The sequence below is a fragment of the Planococcus citri genome, chromosome 5, assembly GCF_950023065.1.
Source record: "Planococcus citri chromosome 5, ihPlaCitr1.1, whole genome shotgun sequence".
NCBI lineage: Eukaryota > Metazoa > Arthropoda > Insecta > Hemiptera > Pseudococcidae > Planococcus > Planococcus citri.
In genome coordinates, this window is record NC_088681.1 from 9,887,989 (window position 1) to 9,912,052 (window position 24,064).

A 24,064-nucleotide genomic window follows, 5' to 3' on the forward strand; every position below is an offset into this window, starting at 1 on the left:
AAATTTATTAGTCAATGACATTTTTGAATGTTGGGGGTGGTGGGCTGGGGACCAGAGGAAATCAGTGTTATAATAACAAAATCAGTGTTATAACCGAAAGCGTTACAACAAGCTTTTACTGTATTTCTAAAGTATATCTACAGCTTCACCCCAAGCTTAAGAAGGTGGGGAAGGTGAGACGGATTGTCCACCGCGACCCATAAACCCCTAGGCAGTTGCCTAAGGCCCAGTTGTCACTTCCCAGGGTTCATTTGCACGCATACCGGTTTAGATTATTGCGACCAAGCCCCCAACTCATCGCGCAGTGAAGTTGTAAGGGGGAGTGATTTTGCCTAGGGGGTGATCCTAACAAGTTAGGGTCACTAGTTATTGTCACGAGATTTATAGGGACATTTGTGAGGCAGCCAGTACACTAGCTTTTGGCTTCTCACCAGCTGTCCACATAAAAAGATTGTTCTTATACTATGATTATCTACTATTTATAATGATCATTTCAAAGGGAAGTTCAAAATTCTTTGTCACAGCATCACGGCTAAACGGCTGGATAAAAACGGCTGAAATTTTGACCGTAGACTCCTGTCATGGTGTAGATGGTCCACTGGATATTCGATTTTCAAAATTTTGCCTCAAAAAGCTACAATTAAGTAAGCTTCAAAGTTTTTAAGACGAAACAGGTAAGTATATACACTATACAGGTACCTATCTAACATATGTATAAGATACACGCACATGTGTAAAGATCTCATTTTAACAAACACAAGTGTGATAAGATGTGATGATACGGACACAGCTGGCAGCGCACAGTGATAGTGACGTCATATATGGGAGTCAGGCATGTTGGGATCGTTTTGTATGAATTCACGAACAGAATCGTTGGGTATTTTATTACGAACTGATCGATTTCATTTCTGTCCAGGATCGACAACGTTATTGAAATCGCTTCAACGGTCATTTCATTTTCAGCCAACTTTTCGATACCTCCACCAATTCTCACCGTCAACTTATTTCTATGGTCAGTCAAATCCCAGCTGCTGGGCGATGATTTTTTAAGTCCATTTCCCCAAAACGGCCACTTTCAGGTAAGGGGGGGGGGGGGTGAGCGAAAGTGGTGTCAATCGTTTGTGCTCTTTTGTGCACGTACTCTTCTATCAATTTTGAAAAATCGTTTTGACCGGCCTGAGGAAATGAAAATCGACCACTTTGCGTTAGGGGGGGGGGGGTGAAAATGGTGTCAATCGTTTGTGCTCTTTTGTGTACGTACTGTTTTTCTTGTGCTCCCCCCTTCCATCAATTGTAGGTAGGTAGGTAGGTAGGCAGGTATGCAAAGGACGTACCTATACTTTGTGTGTATACAGTATTGTATAGGTACACGAGTACAGAAAAATGTCGAACCTGTATTTTTCCGTTGATGAGTAAGTACCAGGTGTGGTGTTCCTTGAGCAGATGTATTGGTATGTAGGGTTCGGCTACCATGTTTCATTGATTCGTCGTCGCTTCACGATCGTGACATATTTACTTAATCCAACGTTAACCTTGTTTTTCAGATTATTTTTCTAGAACGATTTCGACGCAAAACTGAAATCGCAGAATCAGTATACACGTAGGTACGACGGTACGTGCAACATACCATACGAATCAGAAGCATCATCCTACATATTCGAATCGAAATATACATACCTACATATATTTTTTTCTCGATTAAACGATCTGAAATATCTTTGTGAAATGCCTGCCACCAAGGCACGATTGTTCATTTTGGTCGTTTGTAAGTAGACGCTAAACTTCACTAAAATTTACGTTTTTGCTAATACATATTGAAAGATTACCTTCACTTTTTTACCTACTAAAGTACCTAACTATCAAATATTAATTTCTTAATCGTGCCAATTTGTTAATTTCAGTGTTACAATTTGGTGTTAAACGTAAGTACCTAGTACCTACCTACTAAGCTAGTAAAACTTTCAAAACTTTCAATTTAATGTATGTTACGCTTTAACAAGACATACCCTACCCATTTTCTCTAATTAAATCCGTGATAATTATTTTACTGCGACGAAAAGTGGAAATATCAAGAATTGATCTGATTGTTCACCCCCAATGTTTTCATCCGTATAGAATTTTCGGATTGATTTTTACTTACCTAATGTCACTCACTTTCCATGGTTAACCTTATATGTACTTACATGTTATTTTTTCATGTTAATGGTGCATCTGAAGACATTGATGGGGGAAGTAGCGAAGATGATGATTGTGAGTATGCATTTGGGAAATGCGCATAATCTATTTCATTAATATAAACTTTTTAGGACATATCCATAAAATTATGAAAACTGTTTATGTTTTAAGCCAATGACAGCGCTGCGAGCACTACTAGCAGCACAGCTCATTTCGTCCAATCCCCAGGTACACAATTCAGATTCATATATTCTATCTCTATCTAATTAAGAAATTCTTCACCCTGTCCATTACTTTAGAAGCGCTATCTAATATATACATTTTATGTTTGTAGTACATCATTTTGGATATCAAGGTAAGATGTTCACATTTATTTTAATGGATACCTATACCTATATGTACTTACTTACATCAAAAAGTGCCCCGTTCTTCCAACCCAAATCCAAAATTCTTACAATATTACACAGATCATAGATAGATATCTGGGTGTATCACAATTTTGGAGTGCGATGGTCAATTGGTTATGTCTCAAAAAAGTAAACTTTTAGAGGAGAGTGATTTTTTAAAAAAAACTTCATTATTTTTATAAAGTCGAATGAATTACCACTCTAGTGCCTAGAGGTTTAAAAGTAAAAACGTGATGAGAGAAAAACTCAACGTCTAGAGAGAGAAAACTTCTAGTATGCAAAATTGAACAAAAGAGCGAGTTAAACTACCCTTACCAACACTCCCCACAATTTTGTAACTAAAACTACTAAAATTAATTCCTAAAACTACACAAATAAAAAAAATTCAACCTTAAAAGGTACACTTCGATACCGTAATTCCAAAGTACAAAATTTGATAGAAAAGTAGTAAAAACACACAAATCTTACTACAATTCCAGCAAGAAAGATTTAAAACTAGACAGCGCAGCTGTAACAGTGTCCGTAGCCTTTTTAGTTAGGAAAGCACAACCCAATTGCGATTTTGAAAAAAAGCACAACGCAAATTTCAAAAATAGAACGAGATTTTGAAAAAAATCGCAATACAATTTTGAAAAAAAGCACATCACGATTTCGAGAAAAAAAGCACAATGTGATTTTCGAAAAAATCACAACGCAACTTTGAAAAAAAGCGATTGGGATTTAGAAAGCAGAACGCAATCATGATTTTAAAAAAAAGCACAACGCGATTTTGAAAAAAGGCACAACGCGATTTTGAAAAGAAAAGCACAGCGCAATTTTGAAAAAAAGCACAACACGATTTTGGAGAAAAAAGCACAACGCAATTTCGAGAAAAAAAGCATAATGTGATTTTCAAAAAAATCACAAGGCAACTTGGAAAAAAAGTGATTGGGATTTTGAAAGCAGAAAGCAATGATTTTAAAAAAAAAGCACAACGCGATTATGAAAAAGACAAACGACGTGATTTTGAAAAAAAGCACTAAGGTAAAGTGGGGTAATTCCGATATGGGGTAATTCCGATAGCAAGCCCTAGCTTTGTTGCAAAACACATTTTGGCACAAATGATAAAGAAAGTAGATAGTTTTAGTGCTAACCTACACCCATTAATGATTAAGGTACTGTAACCCGGGTATGCCAGACTCCCATTTTGTTCCTCACTTTCAAAAATTGTTGTTTTTCACTTCAAGGTTTTTATGACGGAATTTCTGGCATAGAATGAAAGTAATCATTAAATTAGAGCACATGCTGCGAATTTCACACAATTTCAAACTATTTTTAACCCGAAAATGAGGTGCTGAAAAATGACTGAAATTCAAAAAAATTAAATGTACTTCAATTGATACATGTAGCATACCATTGGAAAGCTCGTTCAATTCTCTTTCAAAGATGTTATTATGAAAAAGTTGTAAAAGTGCACAGTTTTGAAGATATACGCGGTTAAAGTTTGCCGAATTCCCATATACTGCAATGCTAAGTTCATCAAACCAGGAACAAAATGGCTGTCTGACATACCTGGTTTATAGTACCCTATTAATGATCAGATGGTCCATCTGCTCCGTTTTGTCAAGTCTGTGCAGTGTTCAAAATCTGAATGCCCAAAACCTTTGCGGCAAAAAACAGTGCATTTTTGAAACTCGTTTTTACCGTTCAAAACTGTTGAAAAATTCTGTTTAGAAGTTAAAATTTGATGGATACGTGTTAAAGTGTCAGTACCTCTTTTGATTTTGCTTTTATAATTATTTGTTTGGTGGTATTGAATTATTAAACATGTCTATCATTTTTCATGCCCTGGGGTAATTCCGATAGCCCTAGCAAAATTGCCCTGTAATGTTTTTTTCTCTGTTTTGGTGCAGTATTGTTTTGGGGGATCAAAATTATCAACGAAAACCCTTACAAGGGGGCTTTTTTCTCTAGTTAGTCTAGTTTTCAAAAATTATGCCTCAAAAATGCATATTTGTAAAAAATTTTCAATTTTTGTTCTAATGATTCAATTTACATGAAATAAAAACCCAAGTATGCAATAAATGGTATATTTCAACATCACTGGCTCGGAATTACCCCAGGAGAATTACTTTCCTCATAAAACTCAAATTCACTCATTATCGGAATTACCCCAAAAATGGGGTAATTCCGATAACTCAACCTTACAAAATGTTTTTCAAATTATATGTATGAAGTCTCCGCACAAATCACTCTTCAATATAGTGAATGTGTAGCTGAAGGACGTAGGAATAAAGTTGTTTCATCATTTTTGCCCCAAAATGTACAGGAAATCCAAAAAATGAGAAATTGCTAAAATTTTGAATTTTACCATCGGAATTACCCCACTTTACCTTACACAATTTTCAAAAAAAGGACAACTCAACTTTGAAAAAAAGTGATTGGGATTTTGAAAGCAGACCCCAATCATGATTTTAAGAAAAAAGCACAACGTGATTATGAAGAAGAAAAACAACACGATTTTGAGAAAAAAAGCACAACGCAATTTTGAAAAAAAAGGGCAACGCAATTTTGAAAAAAAAGCACAACGCAAACATCGAAAAAAAAGCACAACATGATTTTGAAAAAATAGCACAACATGATTTTGAAAAAAGCACAATGCGATTTTGAAAAAAAACAACACGATTTTGAAAAAAGCACAACGCAATTTTGCACAATGCGATTTCGTAAAAAACACAATGCAATTTCTGAAAAAAAAACAACACGATTTCCGAAAAAGTAAGCACAATGCAATTTTGAAAAAAAACAACGCAATTTCGGAAAAAAGCACAACACAAATTTTAGAAAAAAAGCACAACGATTTTGAAAAAAAGCACAACGCAATTTTGAGAAAAAAGAACACTGCAAATTTCAAAAAGAAGCACAGCACGATTTTGTAAAAAGCACAACGCAATTTTGGTAAAAAAGCACAACGCAATTATGAAAAAAAGCACAGATTTTGAAAAAAAGCACAATTGGAACTTCAAAAAAAGCACAATGCAAGGTTTAGGGAAAAAAGCACAATGCGAACTTTGAAAAAAAAGCACAACGCGAATTTTTAAAAAAAGCACAATGGGATTTTGAAAAAAACAACTCGATTTTGAAAAAAAAACAATGCAAACTTTGGAAAAAAAGCACAAGATTTTGAAAAAAAAGCACAATGCGATTTTGAAAAAAAGCACAACGCTGCGATTCCAAAAAAAAGCGCTTTGAAAAAAAGCACAACGCAATTCCGAATACACTATGCTATTCTGAAAGCTCCCATGCACAAGGTGATAAACTGATAAATATCTCGAAAGCATAATGCGACTCCAAAGGCACTGAGAGAACCTCTTAATCACAAATGACTGGTGGGATTTGATTCAGAAAGGGTAACCACCTGTTTTCATTGTCTGAGTACTGAACTTTTGTAAATGAAACAACTGCAGGTGTTTAAATAACCAAATTTGAAATGTTTAAAATTGAACAATGGGAAAGATAACACAGTAGATAAGAAAATTTAGGACCCCCGCGGTGTTACATTTTAAAGCAAACACAAAGGGAAAGGTTTTTACCACCCATTGCGATTTCTACACTTATGTAACACAGCAGGGGTGGGGTGATTTTTAGGAAATTAAACAATGGGAAATGTTCTTACAACCCCATGCGGTATTACATAAATTTGGAAATTTAACTGACCATCGGCGCTGCTTTTGATACCTTTCTCATTGTTCAATTTTGAAAATTTAAAGTTTAGCTCCACATGGAGCCCCAACATGCTCTTCAAAATTAAATTTTTACCACCTGTTGTGTTCGCTCAATTCAATAAAAACTGGCAGATAAGTGAACACAAATGGTGTCTGCTTCGCTTTTGATAAAATCTTTTCCAAACCCCTGAGGTGTAACATAAATTTCGAAATTTTACTGACGTCGGCTTCGCTTTTGTCGGCTTCCCTTCTGATATGGCTCTTTTCCCCTTCTTATTCTTTTTTTGGTACAAATTTTCGTAATTAATTGCAATTACTCAAGAAGCTAATTGAGTAATTGCAATTATAATTACGGCGTTCCATGCCTCACGTTAGACCACATCTACATATAAAAATTTCAAAAAAAAATGGCCCATCCATCTATGAGAACATTCGTTCCAAAGAATTTTTCCACTTTCAGACCGAAACTAATAGTGTGCTACGCACACTAAAAAACAACACAACAAAATTTTACCAATATTCCAGTCACTTTCTGACATTTTCCACCGTACATACACGAAAAACGACCAATAATGACACCAAACACTTTAGGTGATCAAAGAATCAATTTTCAATAGCCAACAACAAATCTGCGGAGTCTGACAAACCAGACAATTTTCCTTTTGAATCTGATGTTTTTTCCACCTTTTTGGTGCATTCGGAACGTTTGTGCCCCTTCTTGCTGCACTTGTGGCACCAAAACATAAAATAACTCTATTCCAACTGCGAAATTGAAGGTTTCGGCTTTGATTTGTCCTTCAATTTGATTTTGTGATCCAATAACCGAACACACACAAATTCCAAAGTCAATTTATCATCTTCCAATGATAACATTTCCAATGATGAAATCACACCATCATAACAGATGGCAAATGGCATCCACTTCATCAATTCTCCCACCAGCCATACAGTAACTGAGCAATCAACTGATTGAATTCAGCAAAATGAGCAGTCGAATCAGCACCTTCTTAGAACCAGAGATGAAGCAATCTCTTTCGAATTAGTACCTGATGTACGATGCTCTTCTGTTGAAACGTTTTCATGAGATTTTCCCACATAGTTCGAGCAGCTTTTTTGTCTGCCACATACTGGAGGTGACTATCAGCAATGAACTTCATGATAATCGCCTTCGCCTTGCTGTTGAAGTGTTGAGGCATTTCCAATCTTTGTAGATGGAATTATCAATTCCCTCTTTATTCTTACTTGTCCTTACCTTTCTGTAAAACACAGGTCTTTGGGAGTATCTTCTGTCAGAACTTCGGCCACGTCTTCCTCTTCCAGAACAGATAACACACGCATTTTCCATGTGGAAAAATCGTTGCCATCAAATGGCTTTATATTATACAAATAACCAAACTTCCCTTTTTCCGAAAACATTTCACACCCCAAATTCAAACTTCCAAACTTGAAAAATACTTCTATCACATCTTAACCAGTTATGCTTAGTACAAATCTGCCCAAATTGGGTGTGACTCTGAGAAAAAAACAACCTGAAAAAGTACAAAATAGTTCAAGAATTTCTCAGTATCTTGAGCACATGTGTGAAGGGATCTCATAAAGTAGCTGTTTGACTTGTTTGAGTGCACTTTCCTTTTTTTGGTTTAGGAAAAGGCTGTCCTTTATTTAGGGGAAGTTGAGAAAATAATGAGCAGCCTCAGAGGATGTTTCCTCACAGCTACTTGGCAACAAGTTTTTCATGGCCTAATTTTTGTGAGCTTTCGATCACTTGATTTTCCTTAAATATTCCCTGACCTTTTTTGATTTTCCTTAAATATTCCCTGACCTTTTTTGAACATCATTTCTGGCCTGTTCAATTTTACATTCACCTCTCTCTCAACTCCTCAAAGTCAGGTCTTTTGTAAATAGATGTGAAAACTAATGGAGCCTACGCTGGTAGGAATAGAAATATTCCACCAGATAGGTCGATAGAGAGACAGCCCAACTATTGCATGAACACTTTGAACTAAATAAAGGACACTCGGAGAGCTTTCTCAATATTTATTTGCGGATCTTATATTTATTAAATTTGATAAACTTACATGATTTCTCGCGCTTCTGCCACATACCAGTTTGTAGTATGCGCACTCTGTTCATCTGCTGATGGAACCATGCAAATAAGTACTCAAAACACTGCGATTAAGACCATAACAAACTGCGCCAAGGTGCTAGTAGAAATTACCAAAGTTGCTCCCAGTTAACTAATTCCACAGAGCGCCCTAAATGGGCCACAATAGTCATGCAGCAAGTCAAGCTTGCCTCATTCCCACTCAGTACATCTTCATGAGTTAAGGTCCTCCTTAAGTCACTCTTCAAAGTTTTGTGACACAACCTTAAAAGTTGTTCACTTCAAACATCAGTAAAACACACAAAATTCACCCCATACACTTGAAATTTTGCGCAGGACCAGAGAATCCACTTCTCTTTCCAATGAGACCTCGTTTGTTGTTCTAGTGTTAGGCCTACCACAACTTCATCTGTGGCACAAGTCTCAATATTTAATTGCCACAACCCACAACCTCCTACACTGAAGGCAAATGATAAAATTTTTAAATTGAACGTCCTCATTTCTACAGATTACAAGTACATAAACTCCAAATACTTAATCATTTTCATAAATTCAAGAAATTTTGCTCATTTACTTAAAATTTACATAACCTAGTATGTACGTACCTAATGTCACTCACTTTCCATGGTTAACCTTTTATGTACTCACATGTTATTTTTTCATGTTAATGGCGGATCCGAAGACATTCGAACTAGAGCAGCTGGAGTCAATGCCGCTGCCGCTGACTTAGATGGTGAGTATCCATGTCAGAAATGAGAATAATCTATTTCATTAATCTAAACTTTTCAAGACATATTCATAAAATTATGAGAACTGTTCATGTTTTCAGCCGAGGTAGACCGCGACAGCTTTGGGAGTGTTGAAATTGCACCCGCAAGTATACAATTGAGATTCATATATTATCTCTATCCTTTATCTAATTAGGAAATTCTTCATCCTATCTATTATTTTAGAAGCGCTATCTAATACCTACAAGTTGTTTGTACCAGTGTTACCAACCAAAATTTCCAAAAATCCATATTCTCACAATTAAAAATAATTTGTAGTTTTGAACGCAGTATTTTTGATTCATAATTGTAATGTCAATGCCTATACCTTTAATCGCTAAGCCGAGCCGTACGTTTACATTTTATTCAGTTGATAAGAAATGGGAATTGATACACTCATTGCAAAGAGAATTCAAAATTATAATACCGATGTATTATTGTGAACAAAATATGAATAGTTCAACATTCCGATGGCGGCTTTTGGAAAGCAAAAAATACAACTTTTCCAATACCCACCACCTACCTACTCTAATTTCATTCAAAAGCATTCCTCACAACTCACAAGTGATACTTGCATTTTTTGAAAAATAAGTTCTAAACCAGAAAAATGTTGATATTTGGAAAATGTTTCGAGTTGGAACGTTTAATTAAAACTGATACTGTGGTACATAAAACGAAGCGTCCTACAAAAAAAATATCTGAGCAAAGTTGCAGAGAAATGTGCTCTTATCCTTACTTACAAAGTATACCTACCTAGACCTACTTATCTAGGCATAAAAAATTTCTTTGATGTATGATTCATTTTTACTTAAAGAGTTTTAATTTCACTTATCCAAAAAGTCTGTAATCCTCAAACTGATAAGCATAGCTCATAATACTTATGTACCTCAAATAGGTAATTGAAATTTGTTGCTTGGAAAATGCTTTCAGTATTAGAAGCAGAATATTCTGACCTTTCTCCTGACAACAGTGACATCGAAGGAGAAAGTAGAGGGTATTATTATAGAGGAGAAGATGGACAGTTGTATTGGCATTGTTACTCTGATGAGGAGAATTGATGTAAGAATTATCATTTTCTGGAAACTAATTTAGGCTTATCATATTTCCTGATGTTATGAATTACCTACATGAATTTTTTCATATATTATGTACATTTTTTAGAGAAGCACGATGAAGGTATGCAACCAGTGACATTTTTTGCATTCAAAGTGTATAAATACAGTTTTTATAAAATAAGGCTATGTAAATTGTAAATACTATACCTATGATTTCTTTTCATTTCCTAATACGTAATAATTGACTAAATTGACCATTACAAATGGAATAATAATTAGTGTTGTTGTTTGGCTTTTCAATTATGCACTGACTTGTAAGATACCTATCTATAGCATTAAAAATACATAATCCGATTGATTGTTACAGAAATCTTTTTACAGAAATTCAATTAGGCAAATTTCTTTCTAACGTGATATTTTCCAACTTCAGAAGAAGTTGCGGCAGCATTCAAAAAGAAGTTTGATGGATTTGAATTGAGACTACCGACCACCTCATGAGTTAGAATGGTCAAGTCACTCAAGTCTTGGAAAAAAGAGGGGGAAATATTTTTGTTGGCAACCCACTTTGTTTTTACCGACTTTGCCGTGAAACGGAAAAGTGAGGTATTGTATTTGTCATGATGGTTGAGGATTTGGGTGGGGGTGGGTTTTCTTGAAGAATTGAAGTGTGCTGATCACGATAAGACGTATGATGCAAAACGAGATAAGTTTATATATGTGATCCTCTATGTACGCGGGCACCACAATTACCATAAAAGACCCGGGCACCACAAGGTACTAGGTACGTGTATTCATATACTTACATGTAAAAACCATACATTACGAGATCCGTTTTATATAAAATCGGGCATTGCGAGATCCTGAGATCCTTTTGCTGGATCTCGCAAGTTCTCTCATATGCCATGGTACTCGTGAGATCCGGGGGACCCTGTACACACATTTTCAGCCGGATCTCGTTTTGCCTACTATTCATATACTTATATACAATTTTTGAAAATAGATAAACGACGCATCTTGCGAGATCCACCCCCAAATCAGGTTTGGGCCATTGGTGGATCTCGGCTTATGCGGATCGCGAAATTGATGGCGGCAATGCATAGAAAGGCACTGTTTACACACTGGAACATGCGTTCGAACGAAGTTGTAGGGTTATTATTTGAGTTTTTAGCATTTTTCGAAATTTTTTGGGGTGGATCTCGCAATGTAGGTACTATAAGACAGTAATTTTTTTTTTTTTTTTTTTTTTAACAAGGAAACAGCAGAACTGCCGCGAGGCATTCACCACGTAAAATTAACAGACACAATTTACAAATAGTGTAAGGAGAAAAGAAAAGTGGACCACTGTCCAATTTTCTACCTATTCGGCATTTAATGAGCAGTTAAACAAAGAAATCCGTAGTCTTTGTTCTGGCAAGTCTTCTGGTGGTGTTATTATCCAGTAGTTGAATTGCTTCCGTGTTGGGATGCTGGTATAATCTTTTTGCGTGAGCTTTCGATGATGTACTGATGATTTCATCCACTGTCAAAATTTTCCAGTCCCTGTGGAGAGTTTTGTTGCTGACATACCAGGGAGCATTGCTCATCATTCTCAGAGTTTTGTTTTGGAAACGTTGAATGATGTTTCTGTTGGCCTTTTTTGCACACCCCCAAAGAGGTGCTCCATACTGCCAGACTGGCCGAAGTATTGAGTTATAAAGGAGACGTTTATTCTCTAGGCTTAGTTTGGATTTTCTACCCAATAGCCAGTGAAGGTTTTTCAGTCTGTAGTCAAGCTCTTTTCTCTTAACAGTCTTAACCTTGATGTGGTGGTTCCAATTAAGTCGCGAATCGAGGTGTAATCCGAGGTATTTGGAAGCATTAGTCTGAGGAATAATTGACCCATTGATTGAAATGAAGGCATAGCCATACTTTCTGTAGGTATAGGTGGTCATTGTAGATTTATTCTCATTTAATTTGATCTTCCAGCAATTTGCCCAATTAGCAAACTCATCTATAGCAATTTGTAGATTATTGACTGCCATTTGGTAATCACTATGAATAGAAATTTTTGCAGTATCATCCGCAAAGGTAGCATCAATCACTTCAGGATTGGTAGGCATGTCAGCTGTGAACAGTAAATATAATCTAGGGGCCAATTTGCTTCCTTGTGGGACTCCAGCTTCAGCTGACTGTTCATATGATGTTACTCCATTATAGTAAACTGAAAATCTACGATTCTTGAGATAAGAACTGAGGATTTCACATAAGTTGGCTGGCAGAATTGAGCCTAACTTGTGAAGCAGGCCATCATGCTAGACCCGGTCAAAAGCCTGACTCACATCAAGAAAAACGATGACACAAAACTTTTTGTCCTCCAGAGCACCCTCAATCTGATGCACCACCCGATGAACTTGGTCAATGGCTGAATGCTTTCTTAGGAATCCAAATTGGTACTCAGGAATTATTTCAGCTGTGAATTTTTCCATTCTTCTGAGAAGAACTGATTCCATCATTTTGGAAAATATAGGCAGCAGTGAGATTGGTCTGTATTCTCAAAGTGTGATTTTTGGTTGAGGGGGTCATACAAGCCCCAAAAATGCAAAAACCACAAAATCAATTTTTTTTGAGATGTCACTTTATTACTCCCGAGGTGCGATGTGACAAGGGCTACTTTTGTAATGAGCTCATCAACTAAGTACAATATTGTTTTAAATAATGCTTAATTCATCACCTTCAATTAATGTAATAATTTATGTTTTATTATGCTTCCACTTATTAACGCGAGTCATATACATATACTTAAGAGACACATACCTCTAGTAATTATAAAATAGCTGCAACTATTTTATATTGATTCCCCTTATTTGTATTTTTATGAAGAATAAATAATATTATTGACATGTACGGAGATATCTATTTATTCTCGTTTGAACCACAAATAGTAATTTGATGTGTATAGAGTGATCTGGTCTTATTAAAAACGCTCTCAGACTCAACCATCTATCTGACAGGTAAGTCTCACTCTCGAGGGAATGAAAATTATCTTCACTACCTCAGGAAAAAATTATCTGTCAATTAAGCCCATTTTCAACCGGAAAACAAATATGCCGTTGCCTAGTGTAATTCAAAATAAACTAAAATGACAGATTTACAAAATTATTTTGAAAAAAAAATAATAATTACGAGTTGCCAATATTTTTAATGCATTAAAAATTGAAGAAAGAATTTGATATAGTTCATTCTGGTAGAACTATGATAGAGAGAGAAGATATTATTCCCTACCTACCTATTTAGATTTTTCCTAATATTTCCTAAGGGAGAAATATTAGTATAAGTTACCAGAATAGCTCAATAGTAGAGGCTTTTTAAACGTTGTGCCGAATGACTATATTCAAATATTATGAGATGATGAGAGAAATATATTCTAACACCAAAACAATTTAAGATCATTTATTAAAACGTAATTTACAAAGACATCATTAAATCTTTTTACAAACATTTATGGTTGCCTGAGAACCATTTTAAGGCAGAGATAGAATATTTTTACATCAAAGTACCATAAAGTAACACTTGTATTTTCCAAAACTATCGATTACAAATATAACTTTGATAGGTAAAAATAGAGAAATTGAGCCAAAGAGAACAAGATGCAATTTTATTCTAACTCCATTCGAAAGATATTTTAATAAATTAATTGACCAAGTACCCACGCCCTCAAGTGCTGTGGTATACTCGTCCATCTACTCTAATTAATCGCTAATGTTAATTAATTAGACATGAGTAAGTTGTTTCAAACTTACTTACCAAACTATTCAGGTTTTCCATCTCTATCAGGGGCCTTACAAATACCAAAGGCGGCGATGGAACTTAAGTAAACGAGGTACATTTTAATTCTTTGCACAATGTGTGCCTGACCGGTTCAGGGGACATTGCCAAAAAGATACAAATTAATGATCATCAGATCCATGACCAAATTAACATTGAATTATCCACTGACCGGAGTGGCGTAAATTAAAAGAGTAGACCATGATTTTCACCATCACTACTGTGAATAATTTCTATCATCTGATAAGAAATTATATGATAAAATCACGCCGATACAGACGTTCGCGACGAGGTACCTTTTCACTGCAGGTTTAGGAGCCAAGTGGTTTTTGGCGCTAAAACAATTCAATTTATAGAAAATAGGGTTAAATAGGGACCTCCCCCTAGTCACGTGGTAAAAAAAGGGTAAGAAATGCTCGCGGCATCGGTAAATTTCAAAGGGATTCCGCGACCTGCCAAAAAGCGAGCATTCTTTGCAATAAATTTAGATAAATAATGTTCTTATTTTCCTATCTTGAGCCATAAATGTCGCGGGGGCTGTCAACCCTTGTCTAATAAAGAACTCAAGTAAATGAGAAGGGTTGACCGCCTGTGACTTCATCTGCACGAATACAGAGTATTTGTACATTTCTAACTCACTAAATAGTTAACACGTTTCCGAATAATATTATAAGTAGGTATATATAGCATCCCTATAGCTGGTACCTATCATAGGAACCACCTAAGCCGATGCGGGCCATCTACACTATGTCAAATTAAAAAAAATTGAAACAATTTGTAAAGTATCTAATTAATTTGTGGAATCATAACAAAACACTTTATTTTGAATTATGTAGTTGAATAAAAAATTACTTAGGTATTCTACTTAGATAGGTACCTAATGTAATTTATTTGAGGCTCAAATGATCCATATTCTCAGGAGGAATTGGTATCGCATATGGTGACTGGTGGTTAGTCTTGAGATAATAAGTACCCGTGTCTCTGCCAACCAATAAAACAAAATCAATCAGTAGGTATAGGCGTATTAATTTTCATGTGAAACAAAATTGTAGGTACAGTACCTAATTGAAAATAAATCCGGACATACTTTTCATCTACTGGTGGTTTGCAATATTCTCCTACTTCTATGTATTTTTTTGAATGCCCATCACACTTTCTGAAGGTAACATAATACGAATTGTGATCGCACTTTCTAGCCATAAATTTTACTTTTGAATTGACAGATTCGGAAAAAACCTCAGTCGCTCGACGATGACTACATGATATGCTCTCTAGACACAAAAATATCGAAAATTGTATAAGTACTTATTTGTAGAATATTCAAAGTATAGGTACATTACAATTAATATTTTAATTTCAATGATGCAGATTAGCAATGAGGATGTAAAAACATACCTTGGTACTCATCATCACCACATCCAGGTTGGAATGTCCCTTTATTGAGATAAATATCGTAATGGGCGTTTGAAAAATAGACTCCGCATATTCCCATATTTGAATGAAGTACATCAACAAACTTTGCATGGTGTCTATTTAATATATTATGAGGTGCTGTAAAAGGCCATTCAAATTTTGGAAACGCTGGATCCAAACCTGTAAATTAAAAAATTAAAAAATGAAATTGTTTTTTTTTTTCAACTATTAAATTCAAAATTAATTACGTGAGCGCCAATTGTGACTATATGAATTCTATAACACTATTAAGCAATTTATGACAACAATCTCGATAGATTTTGAATGAGTTTTCAACACTTTCTCAATATTTAATCAAATTCTCATTTTCAAATAGAAAGATAGGTAGTTCTGATTGTTCTTTCTACAGATACCTTATTGGTGTTTCTTAGATAGGTTAAGCACCGTAGTTACCGGTAATTCGAGGAACAATTTTTGGTCTGAAATGGACTCCAAATCGAGCGCAAACTTGAGCTCCCATACTCCAACCAATGACGTGAAATTGGTCTACAGTTACATATTTCTGGTCTGTAGTGAAGTATAAAATTAACCATCTCTGCCAAACATCGTCCTGCGAGTGATATGCAATGAAAAGCTGTGTCAAAATAACATTCATCGACAGCCATCGCTCCCCAATCTACCACCACTATGTTGAATTTTTTCTGCAGTTTGAGGTATTCTATATTATTTTTTACGAAAATGCAGATAAGTATAAAAAATGTACGCTGATTGCTACATATTAAGCAGCGAGTTTTAGTGTTTATAGAAATGTCAGCGAGTAAAATTACCATTACGAAGATCTACCATTGCTTGTGGACGGTCTTTAGATCCTGTATAACCGTGTACTAAAATTTTGAAATCCGCTTTTGGTATAAATGGGGCATTTTTTATTGAATTTTCATCGTATAGTATCAACTCTTCGTACGGTTCTGATAACCTAAAATATATATATATATTTTTTAAACTGTAAAAAAAGTATTTATCAATACGTACATACATGCCAAATAGGTATATAGGTACCTACTCTGTGTATAAATAAAATGAAATTTTGCCTCGTTCGCAGGTAGTAATGGGTTTTGGACATTTTGGATATTCACAATCTGCAAATTACGTTACAGGAACAATATTAAATCATTTAAACAATAAGTAAGTTTATTATTCGTAAGATGATTTTTTTTTTAATGTTCATTGAACTGCGCCAAATGGAATTTTTCTTTCATATAAAAAAATAATTATGTAGGTAAGTATTTATTTGATGATTAATTATTTTACTCACTAGACTTTTCAACTTCTACAACCTGAAAAATAAAATAAAAATTTTCAATAATTTCTTCAAAAATTACCTACTTACTAATTATCCTTCACTCACCAATATTACAATAAATACAAGTAAAATTAATCTAAGCATCATCTCGCGGTAAGGATCTCCCTTGAAAAGCAATCTGCACAGGCTGGTGCTTGGTCTATATGTTAGGTACCAAGTCCGAAATTGTACAATTCGGGGTTGGTACAGCCAATTTTGTACCATCTCCGAAGTGTCCGGACCAAGCGTGAATATTACTTTTTCATCGGACTTGGTTTGTACAATGCACGGAGGGTCCGGACAAAGTGTTCGACTTGGTACAATTTGTGTTGTGCAAAGTCCGAAATATAGTTTTATAATGAATGAATTCGAATTTTACATCCCTTCATTCCATAAATATTGAACCAAATTAAAGGAAATTTAAAGATGACTCTAAAATACACACCACCAGCAGAATTTTCAGGTGCTGAAATTCATTTGTTGATTTTTGGGGAAATTTTTAAAGATTCAAATATTGCTATGCTCACTTCTCAAAAAAAGAAAATGAAAAGATCAAATTGAGGTACTTACTAACTAAAATGCTGAAATTTGGTTTTGACTCTCTATTTTCAACTTCTCGAGTCGTTTGGTGGTGGTTTTGATTTTTTTGGGCGGTATTTATGCACAGGCAACTTAGGCAGCTGCCTAGGGCTGCAAATTTTCAGAAGCACAAAATTTTGAAGCGTTTTCATCTCGATTTTTGTGATTTTTTTTATATTTCTAAATTGTGTATAAGTATTTAGAGCAAAATTAAAATTTAGCATAAACCTGTATTAGCCATCGATCTTTATGATCTTTTAGATAAATTTTTTCAAAACCATTTTGTATTAGTATTAGTTCAAATCCAAAATTTTTTCAATTTTTTAAAAAATTACTGGAGAAATCTGCTATTAACTCAGAAAATTGATAATATGGTACAAACCAAATTTCAGCCTTTCACGACAATTTGTTGAAATTTTGACTTTGAAAAATCCATAAAAAAATGAATTTGGAATCTACACATAAGTATTAGTGCGTAGTTTTCAAATGAGTAAGGCACGAGAATTTCACGAGTAGAGAAGTTGAAAATAGAGAGTAAAAACCAAATTTCAGCATTTTAGTTATAGTAAGTACCTCAATTTGATCTTTTTATTTTATTTTATTTTTTTTTTGAGAAGTGAGCATAGCAATATTTGAATCTTTAAAAATTTCCCCAAAAATCAACAAATGAATTTCAGCACCTGAAAATTCTGCTGGTGGTGTGTATTTTAGAGTCATCTTTAAATTTCCTTTAATTTGGTTCAATATTTATGGAATGAAGGGATGTAAAATTCGAATTCATTCATTATAAAACTATATTTCGGACTTTGCACAACACAAATTGTACCAAGTCGAACACTTTGTCCGGACCCTCCGGGCATTGTACAAACCAAGTCCGATGAAAAAGTAATATTCACGCTTGGTCCGGACACTTCGGAGATGGTACAAAATTGGCTGTACCAACCCCGAATTGTACAATTTCGGACTTGGTACCTAACATATACGTTGAACGAATTGACTAGTCATATTATAATGATCTCTGAATCACTGATTGAAAAATTTCAGTTCATATAGGTATCGCATTATCGTGTATGATCAACTGGTACTTTGTTTGAATTTCGTACTTAAAAAGAACAAAATTATAAAAATTTATGATTCAAATATCTCTATTTTCCGTTTTGAAAAACGAAAATTTCGAAAAATTGCCAGATAGGTACCTGATTTTTTGACATTGAATTGTTCTCATTGGGTAACATGTGTCATTATATTTTTTTTTTAAAGTTCGCTGCGCATGTGGTCGTATAGGTACCTCGTTGGATTCAGTTCCCTATGAAAAATGTGATGGAATTTAGAATTTTTCATCAAGTTAATCCCGTAGTTCCTACCTAGGCTGCTGGTTCGTTATTTATTTATTTATTTTTTATTTTTAGTGTTGGTTTTGTTCTGAAAGTGGAAAAATTCTTTGGAATGAATGTTCTCGTAGATGGATGGGCCGATTTTTTTTGAAATTTTCATACATAGATGTTGTCTAAAGCCTGGTACACACGTCAATACCACCTATAGTAAAAGGCCTGAGCGCTGTTTTGTGACGTCATCACTAGCGGGGAATACTTATGTATCTAACATATCTTAATACACTATAGAAATGAAAGAAAAATGCACTCAAACGAATTAAATCGGGTGAAAATTTCATTTTTCATATTTTATTCACATGAATAATGAATTTATGATCACGTAGGAATGATTTAAATGAAAAAAAATGAAAAAATTAGGTTATAAACAACACTATTTTTCAACATCAAAGATGAAACTGATGAAAGTTATACATAAACTTGACAAAATTATACCTTCTGGAGGAAATCACAACACTCACTGGTGAAATAGAATAAAATAATCGTCGAATATTTGTTAACTTGTCAAAATCCCACTAAAATAAATTGATATCAACTCTATTCCAATATATGTGACGCGGCATATGAAAAGGTTACCCCGACCAAAAAATGGATTTTTTTTTATTTTTTCATTTGCTATTTTCATGTAAAATTTACAGTAGAACACTTAGAACGCATTTTTATCGAAAACTACTTTTTTGATTTTTTTGCTTGGGGTAACCTTTTCGTATGCCGCGTCACATATGTATTCCATAAAAACCACACATGATGACATGACAGGTAACTGTTTAGTTTCTTCTGCAGCAATGTGATTGATAAAAACAATTTCTCTGATTTTGCTGACCAACTTGAGTGATAAATTAATGACTCGAACACTTTCAGCTAATTGGTTTGAGATGTTAATGGTTTTTTGATTAGATATCCATTGTAGTTGGATGGTTGTATTCATGATGCAGATTCAAAAAGCATTGTAGATTATACATATGGTTCACTATTCATTTCACTGCAACGTTATTCCAGTAAAACACAGGCACTAGTACACATCAGTTTTCATTTTTTAATTCACTTCATAAGATTATGTAGATCTACACATTCAAATCACATATCAGTCACAACACAAACAGATTGCAAAAAATTCACTTTTATACAAAAAGAAAGTAAACCAATACCGCCAATAGTTGAAAACAACAATATTTCGTCACTATACCACATTTTAGAACGAATATTAATTAAAATATCATCATTTTTATAACTTTTTAAACAAAAGTTTTACTCAATTTCACGAACTTGCCATTCAAGTATACGTTAAAATTCAAATGGTAAACACAATCGAGTCCCTCTTAGGTGTGACGTCAGAAGGTGATAATGATTCAGCGCTCAGGCCTTCTACTATAGGTGGTATTGACACACGTTCCGATATATTTGACAAACCAGATTGGTCAAATTGATAAAATTTATCAAAATATATTTGGTTGCATGGAAAGTCAAATGTATTAGATCATGTCGCACCTCGGGAGTTATAAGGTCACATCTCAAAAAAATGAAATTTTACAGGAGAGTGCTTTTCTTTTTTTTAAAAACTTGATTCATTATTTTTGTCAACTTATAATTAATTGTGAGGAATGCATAGCACCTCTTTTTAAAGATCTGGTATCCTACCTTCATTTAGCATAAGAACACTTTGAAAAATAAAATCTTAAAGAGGAAATATTTCAATGTTTGGAAAACATTTTGAGATAGAACCTTTCATTAAAGTTGATGTGGAGGCGAAAGGAAGCGTCCAAAAAAAATTTTATGTTAACAAAGTTGTAGAGAATTAAATTTCCAATCGACATAATGTCGGTAGTTTTTTTCTAGAGTGCTTAGTTTTTGAGTTTTTCTCAAAAAACTAAAATTTCATGATACGTGCAAATTCATTTTTTTGAAAAGTGATCAATTTAAAAAAAATTTTCCATTTGGTACAAACCAATAAAAAATGCACTCCTTGTGACTATTTCTAACTGACAAACATTCAAAACAATCAAAACTATTTGTTAACACTTTGTATGTACGAAATTTGCTAAAAAAGGTGGAGTTTTTTGAGATGTGCCCTTATAACTCCAAACAACTTGCAATGTTGTTGAGATTTTGAGTTAGGCCATTTGCGTTTTTTACTAGATCTAGATAATGTACCCAACTCAAAGTGTAATTTTTGGTTGATGGGGGTCATACAAACCCCAAAAATGCAAAAACATCAAAATCAATTTTTTTTGAGATGTGACCTTATTACTCATGAGGTGCGATGTAAAGGCTCTGATAATCGACGTTTTTTTTTCTTCAAATTTTCAACGTTTTGTTGATTGATGACACCAATTCTGAAAATAGAAATTATTTATATTTTCAGAATTATTTTCAGAGTTGGTGTCTATGGTGTCTCCGATCAACAAAACGTTAAAAATTTGAGAAAGACATCATCAGAGCGTCCACACAACCAAATATGTTTGATTGAATTCAATTTGATTTGACAAATCAAGTTTTGTAATTATAATTGTAATTACTCAAGTAGCTTCTTGGGTAGGTAATTGCAATTAATATTACAAAAATTGGTACCAAAAAAAGAATAAAAAGGGGAAAAGGGTCATATCAAAAGCAAAGCCGACAATAATGTAACACCGCAGGGGGTGTAAAATATTTTCTCCATATCAAAAGCAAAGTGGACAGTATGTAACAATGCAGGGGGTGTAAAATATTTTCTATAAAGCGAAGCCGACATCAGTTTTAAAATGTAACACCCCAGCGCAGGGGTCACAAAATACAAATTTTCTATTGTTCAATTTTCAAATTTATTTTTCAAAATTGAACAATGGAAAAGATTTTATCAATAAAGCGAAGCCGACCCCTGTGTTGTTATATTTATCAAAAGGGAAGCAGACATCAGTTTTAAAATGTAACACCGCAGGGGTCGTAAAATATTCTTATCTAGAGTGTTATCTTTCCCATTGTTCAATTTCAAACATTTCAAATTTGGTTATTTTCTAAAAGTTATAAAATCAAAGTGATTTGCCTCCTAATGATTTTAAATGACCCTTTGTATTCCCTCATCTGTCTCCCTTATACCTAAATGTAACACCACAGGGGTTATAAAATTTTCTCTATCATTCAATTTTGAGAAATGTTTTTAGAACACCTGCAGGTCTTTCATTTACACAAGTTCAGTACCTAGACACCGAAAGCAGGTGGTTACCATTTGAGAGGGGTTTTGCGATAAGGGCCCTTGTGGCGATATTTCGATTTTTTAGGAGAGAGAAAACATCAAATTGATTTGATTTTTTTTATTTTTGGGTGCAGTGTTGTCTTGCACATAGGTTGGATGGGAAATTTTGACAAAATTTGTTCATCATAGCCTGATATCCGTGATTTAGAAAAGGGACCTTGTGGTGAACAGCCGAATTTACACAACGTTATAGACTACCCCGCAAAAAAATACCGAGAAATTCGGATTCGCCATGAAATTTTACATAGGTAACAACAATAAAATAATTTTTCCATCGACCTTTTTTTTTTTTTTTTAAATCAAAAACAAACAAAAACTTTGTTTTTTGATTTCCCAAAAATGTGAGTTTTTGAGTAAAGTATTCATGTTCAAGTAATTTTTAAAACGAGAAGTTGATGAGAGGCAAAATCTGATTGCACCATTCGATTTCTCGTGAAAAAGTAAGTCGGAATCGCCAATAAAAAAAAAAACATGGAATCACCAGTTCACCACAAGGACCCATATTGCGAAACACCTCTCATTTCTGAATCAAAACCCACCAGTCATTTGTGATTTTGCTGTGCTCCCAAGAGGTTTTCTCAGTACTGTAGTGCTTTTGGAGTCGCATTATGCTTTCAAGATATATCGCGTTGTGCTCAGGAGCTTTCATAATAGCATAGTGTATTCGGAATCGTGTTGCGCTTTTTTTCAAAATTGTGTTGTGCTTTTTTTTGAAATTGCGTTGTGTTTTTTATTTTAAAATTGCATTGAGCTTTTTTTCAGCAACAGTAAAGTTGTAGTGCTTTTTTCAAATTTGCGTTGTCCTTCTCTTTACAAATTCGTGTTGTGCTTTTTTTCAAATTCGTGTTGTGCTTTTTATTTCAAAATCGCGTTGTGCTTTTTTTCAAAATCGCGTTGTGCTTTTTCTTTTGAAATCTCATTTTCATTTTCAAAATTGCAATGTGCTTTTTTAAAATTGTGTTGTGCTTTTTTCAAAATTATTTGAATGGAACTGTTTTTTTAAAATCAGAATCAAATTTTTTTGGAATTTTTAATTATTGTCCAAATTTTTTTAATTTTCAAGTATCATTTTTCAAATAACAATGAACTACTTACCTACAGAATATAAATATTGTACCAAAACCCCCTTGAAATATTAAACCTTTTTGCTGAAGTTCTGAATTTTTTTTTTGAAAATTATCTTTTTTGACTATTGAGATGCACTGAATGGTAATTAAATTACAATAGAAATTTACAAAATTCACACAAGCCCCAAAAAGCCAGTGATGTCATAACGTTATTTTTTTCAGTTAACGTTATTTTTCTGTTATTTTGTTACACAGATAATTCCATTACGTTATGTTTTCCATTTATTGTTATTTTACCATTTCATTTTTCCATTATTTTGTTATTTCATTTTGTTTTTCGTTATAGTACCTTGGTTGCCCAAATTGGTGTCTAACCAACTTGAAAAAAGTTGAAACACCCAAAAAAACGAAGCCATCGGGGGGGGGGGGTTACTTTTTCCAATTTCAGCATTTTCAGCATAATTTTCATTTCTTTGCTCTTTCAGTCTTTTCTTGTACATTTTGTGAGCAAGTTTTATATATACAAATTTCAATCATTTTTTAAAATCAATTTTTTGCTGATTTGAGAGGTTTCAGCAACACCACTTATTTTAATTTTGAAGAATTTAATTGATTTTTTTTTTTTTATTTCAAAAAACATGCATATTTTATTTTTGTACATTTTACAGATTTTTGATTATTAAAGCAGCAATTTTGTTAATCAAGTTGTTTTTATTGAATTTTCAACAGTTTTTTTTTTGCTCTAAAAAAGCGAAAATAACGGGGAAAAAACGCAAAAAAAAAACGATTATCATTTCGTTTTAGCATGAAGATTTTTTCATAACATTATATAATTTTGTTAACGTTTGTTCCGTAGAAAATTTCATTTTCAGTTATCATTTCGTTATTATAACGGAAAAAATTCCGGTTTTTTCATTTTTCATTACGTTATGAATAACGTTATGACAACACTGCCGAAAACCCCGATCACAGTTCGGGTTTTGGGGCTCACGTTCTGGGCTTGGGAATATAAATAATGTACCAA

The 24,064-nt window shown here is 33.9% G+C and overlaps 1 protein-coding gene across 2 annotated transcripts; it reads left to right on the plus strand.

Annotated features, from left to right (window-relative positions):
- Positions 1-1,520: 1,520 nt before the first annotated feature.
- Positions 1,521-10,582, plus strand: LOC135847192 (uncharacterized). 2 transcript variants are annotated; one of them, XM_065366637.1, is made up of 9 exons: positions 1,521-1,765; positions 1,902-1,922; positions 2,218-2,250; positions 2,347-2,403; positions 2,510-2,530; positions 9,073-9,123; positions 9,220-9,267; positions 10,088-10,216; positions 10,319-10,582. In XM_065366637.1, exons 1-8 carry the CDS (start codon positions 1,726-1,728, stop codon positions 10,213-10,215), a joined length of 399 nt encoding a protein of 132 aa, XP_065222709.1. In that variant the 5' UTR covers positions 1,521-1,725; the 3' UTR covers position 10,216; positions 10,319-10,582. The 2 variants fall into 2 exon arrangements, with proteins under 2 accessions (XP_065222709.1, XP_065222710.1); XM_065366638.1 differs by having other exon boundaries at positions 10,088-10,582.
- Positions 10,583-24,064: the final 13,482 nt, after the last annotated feature.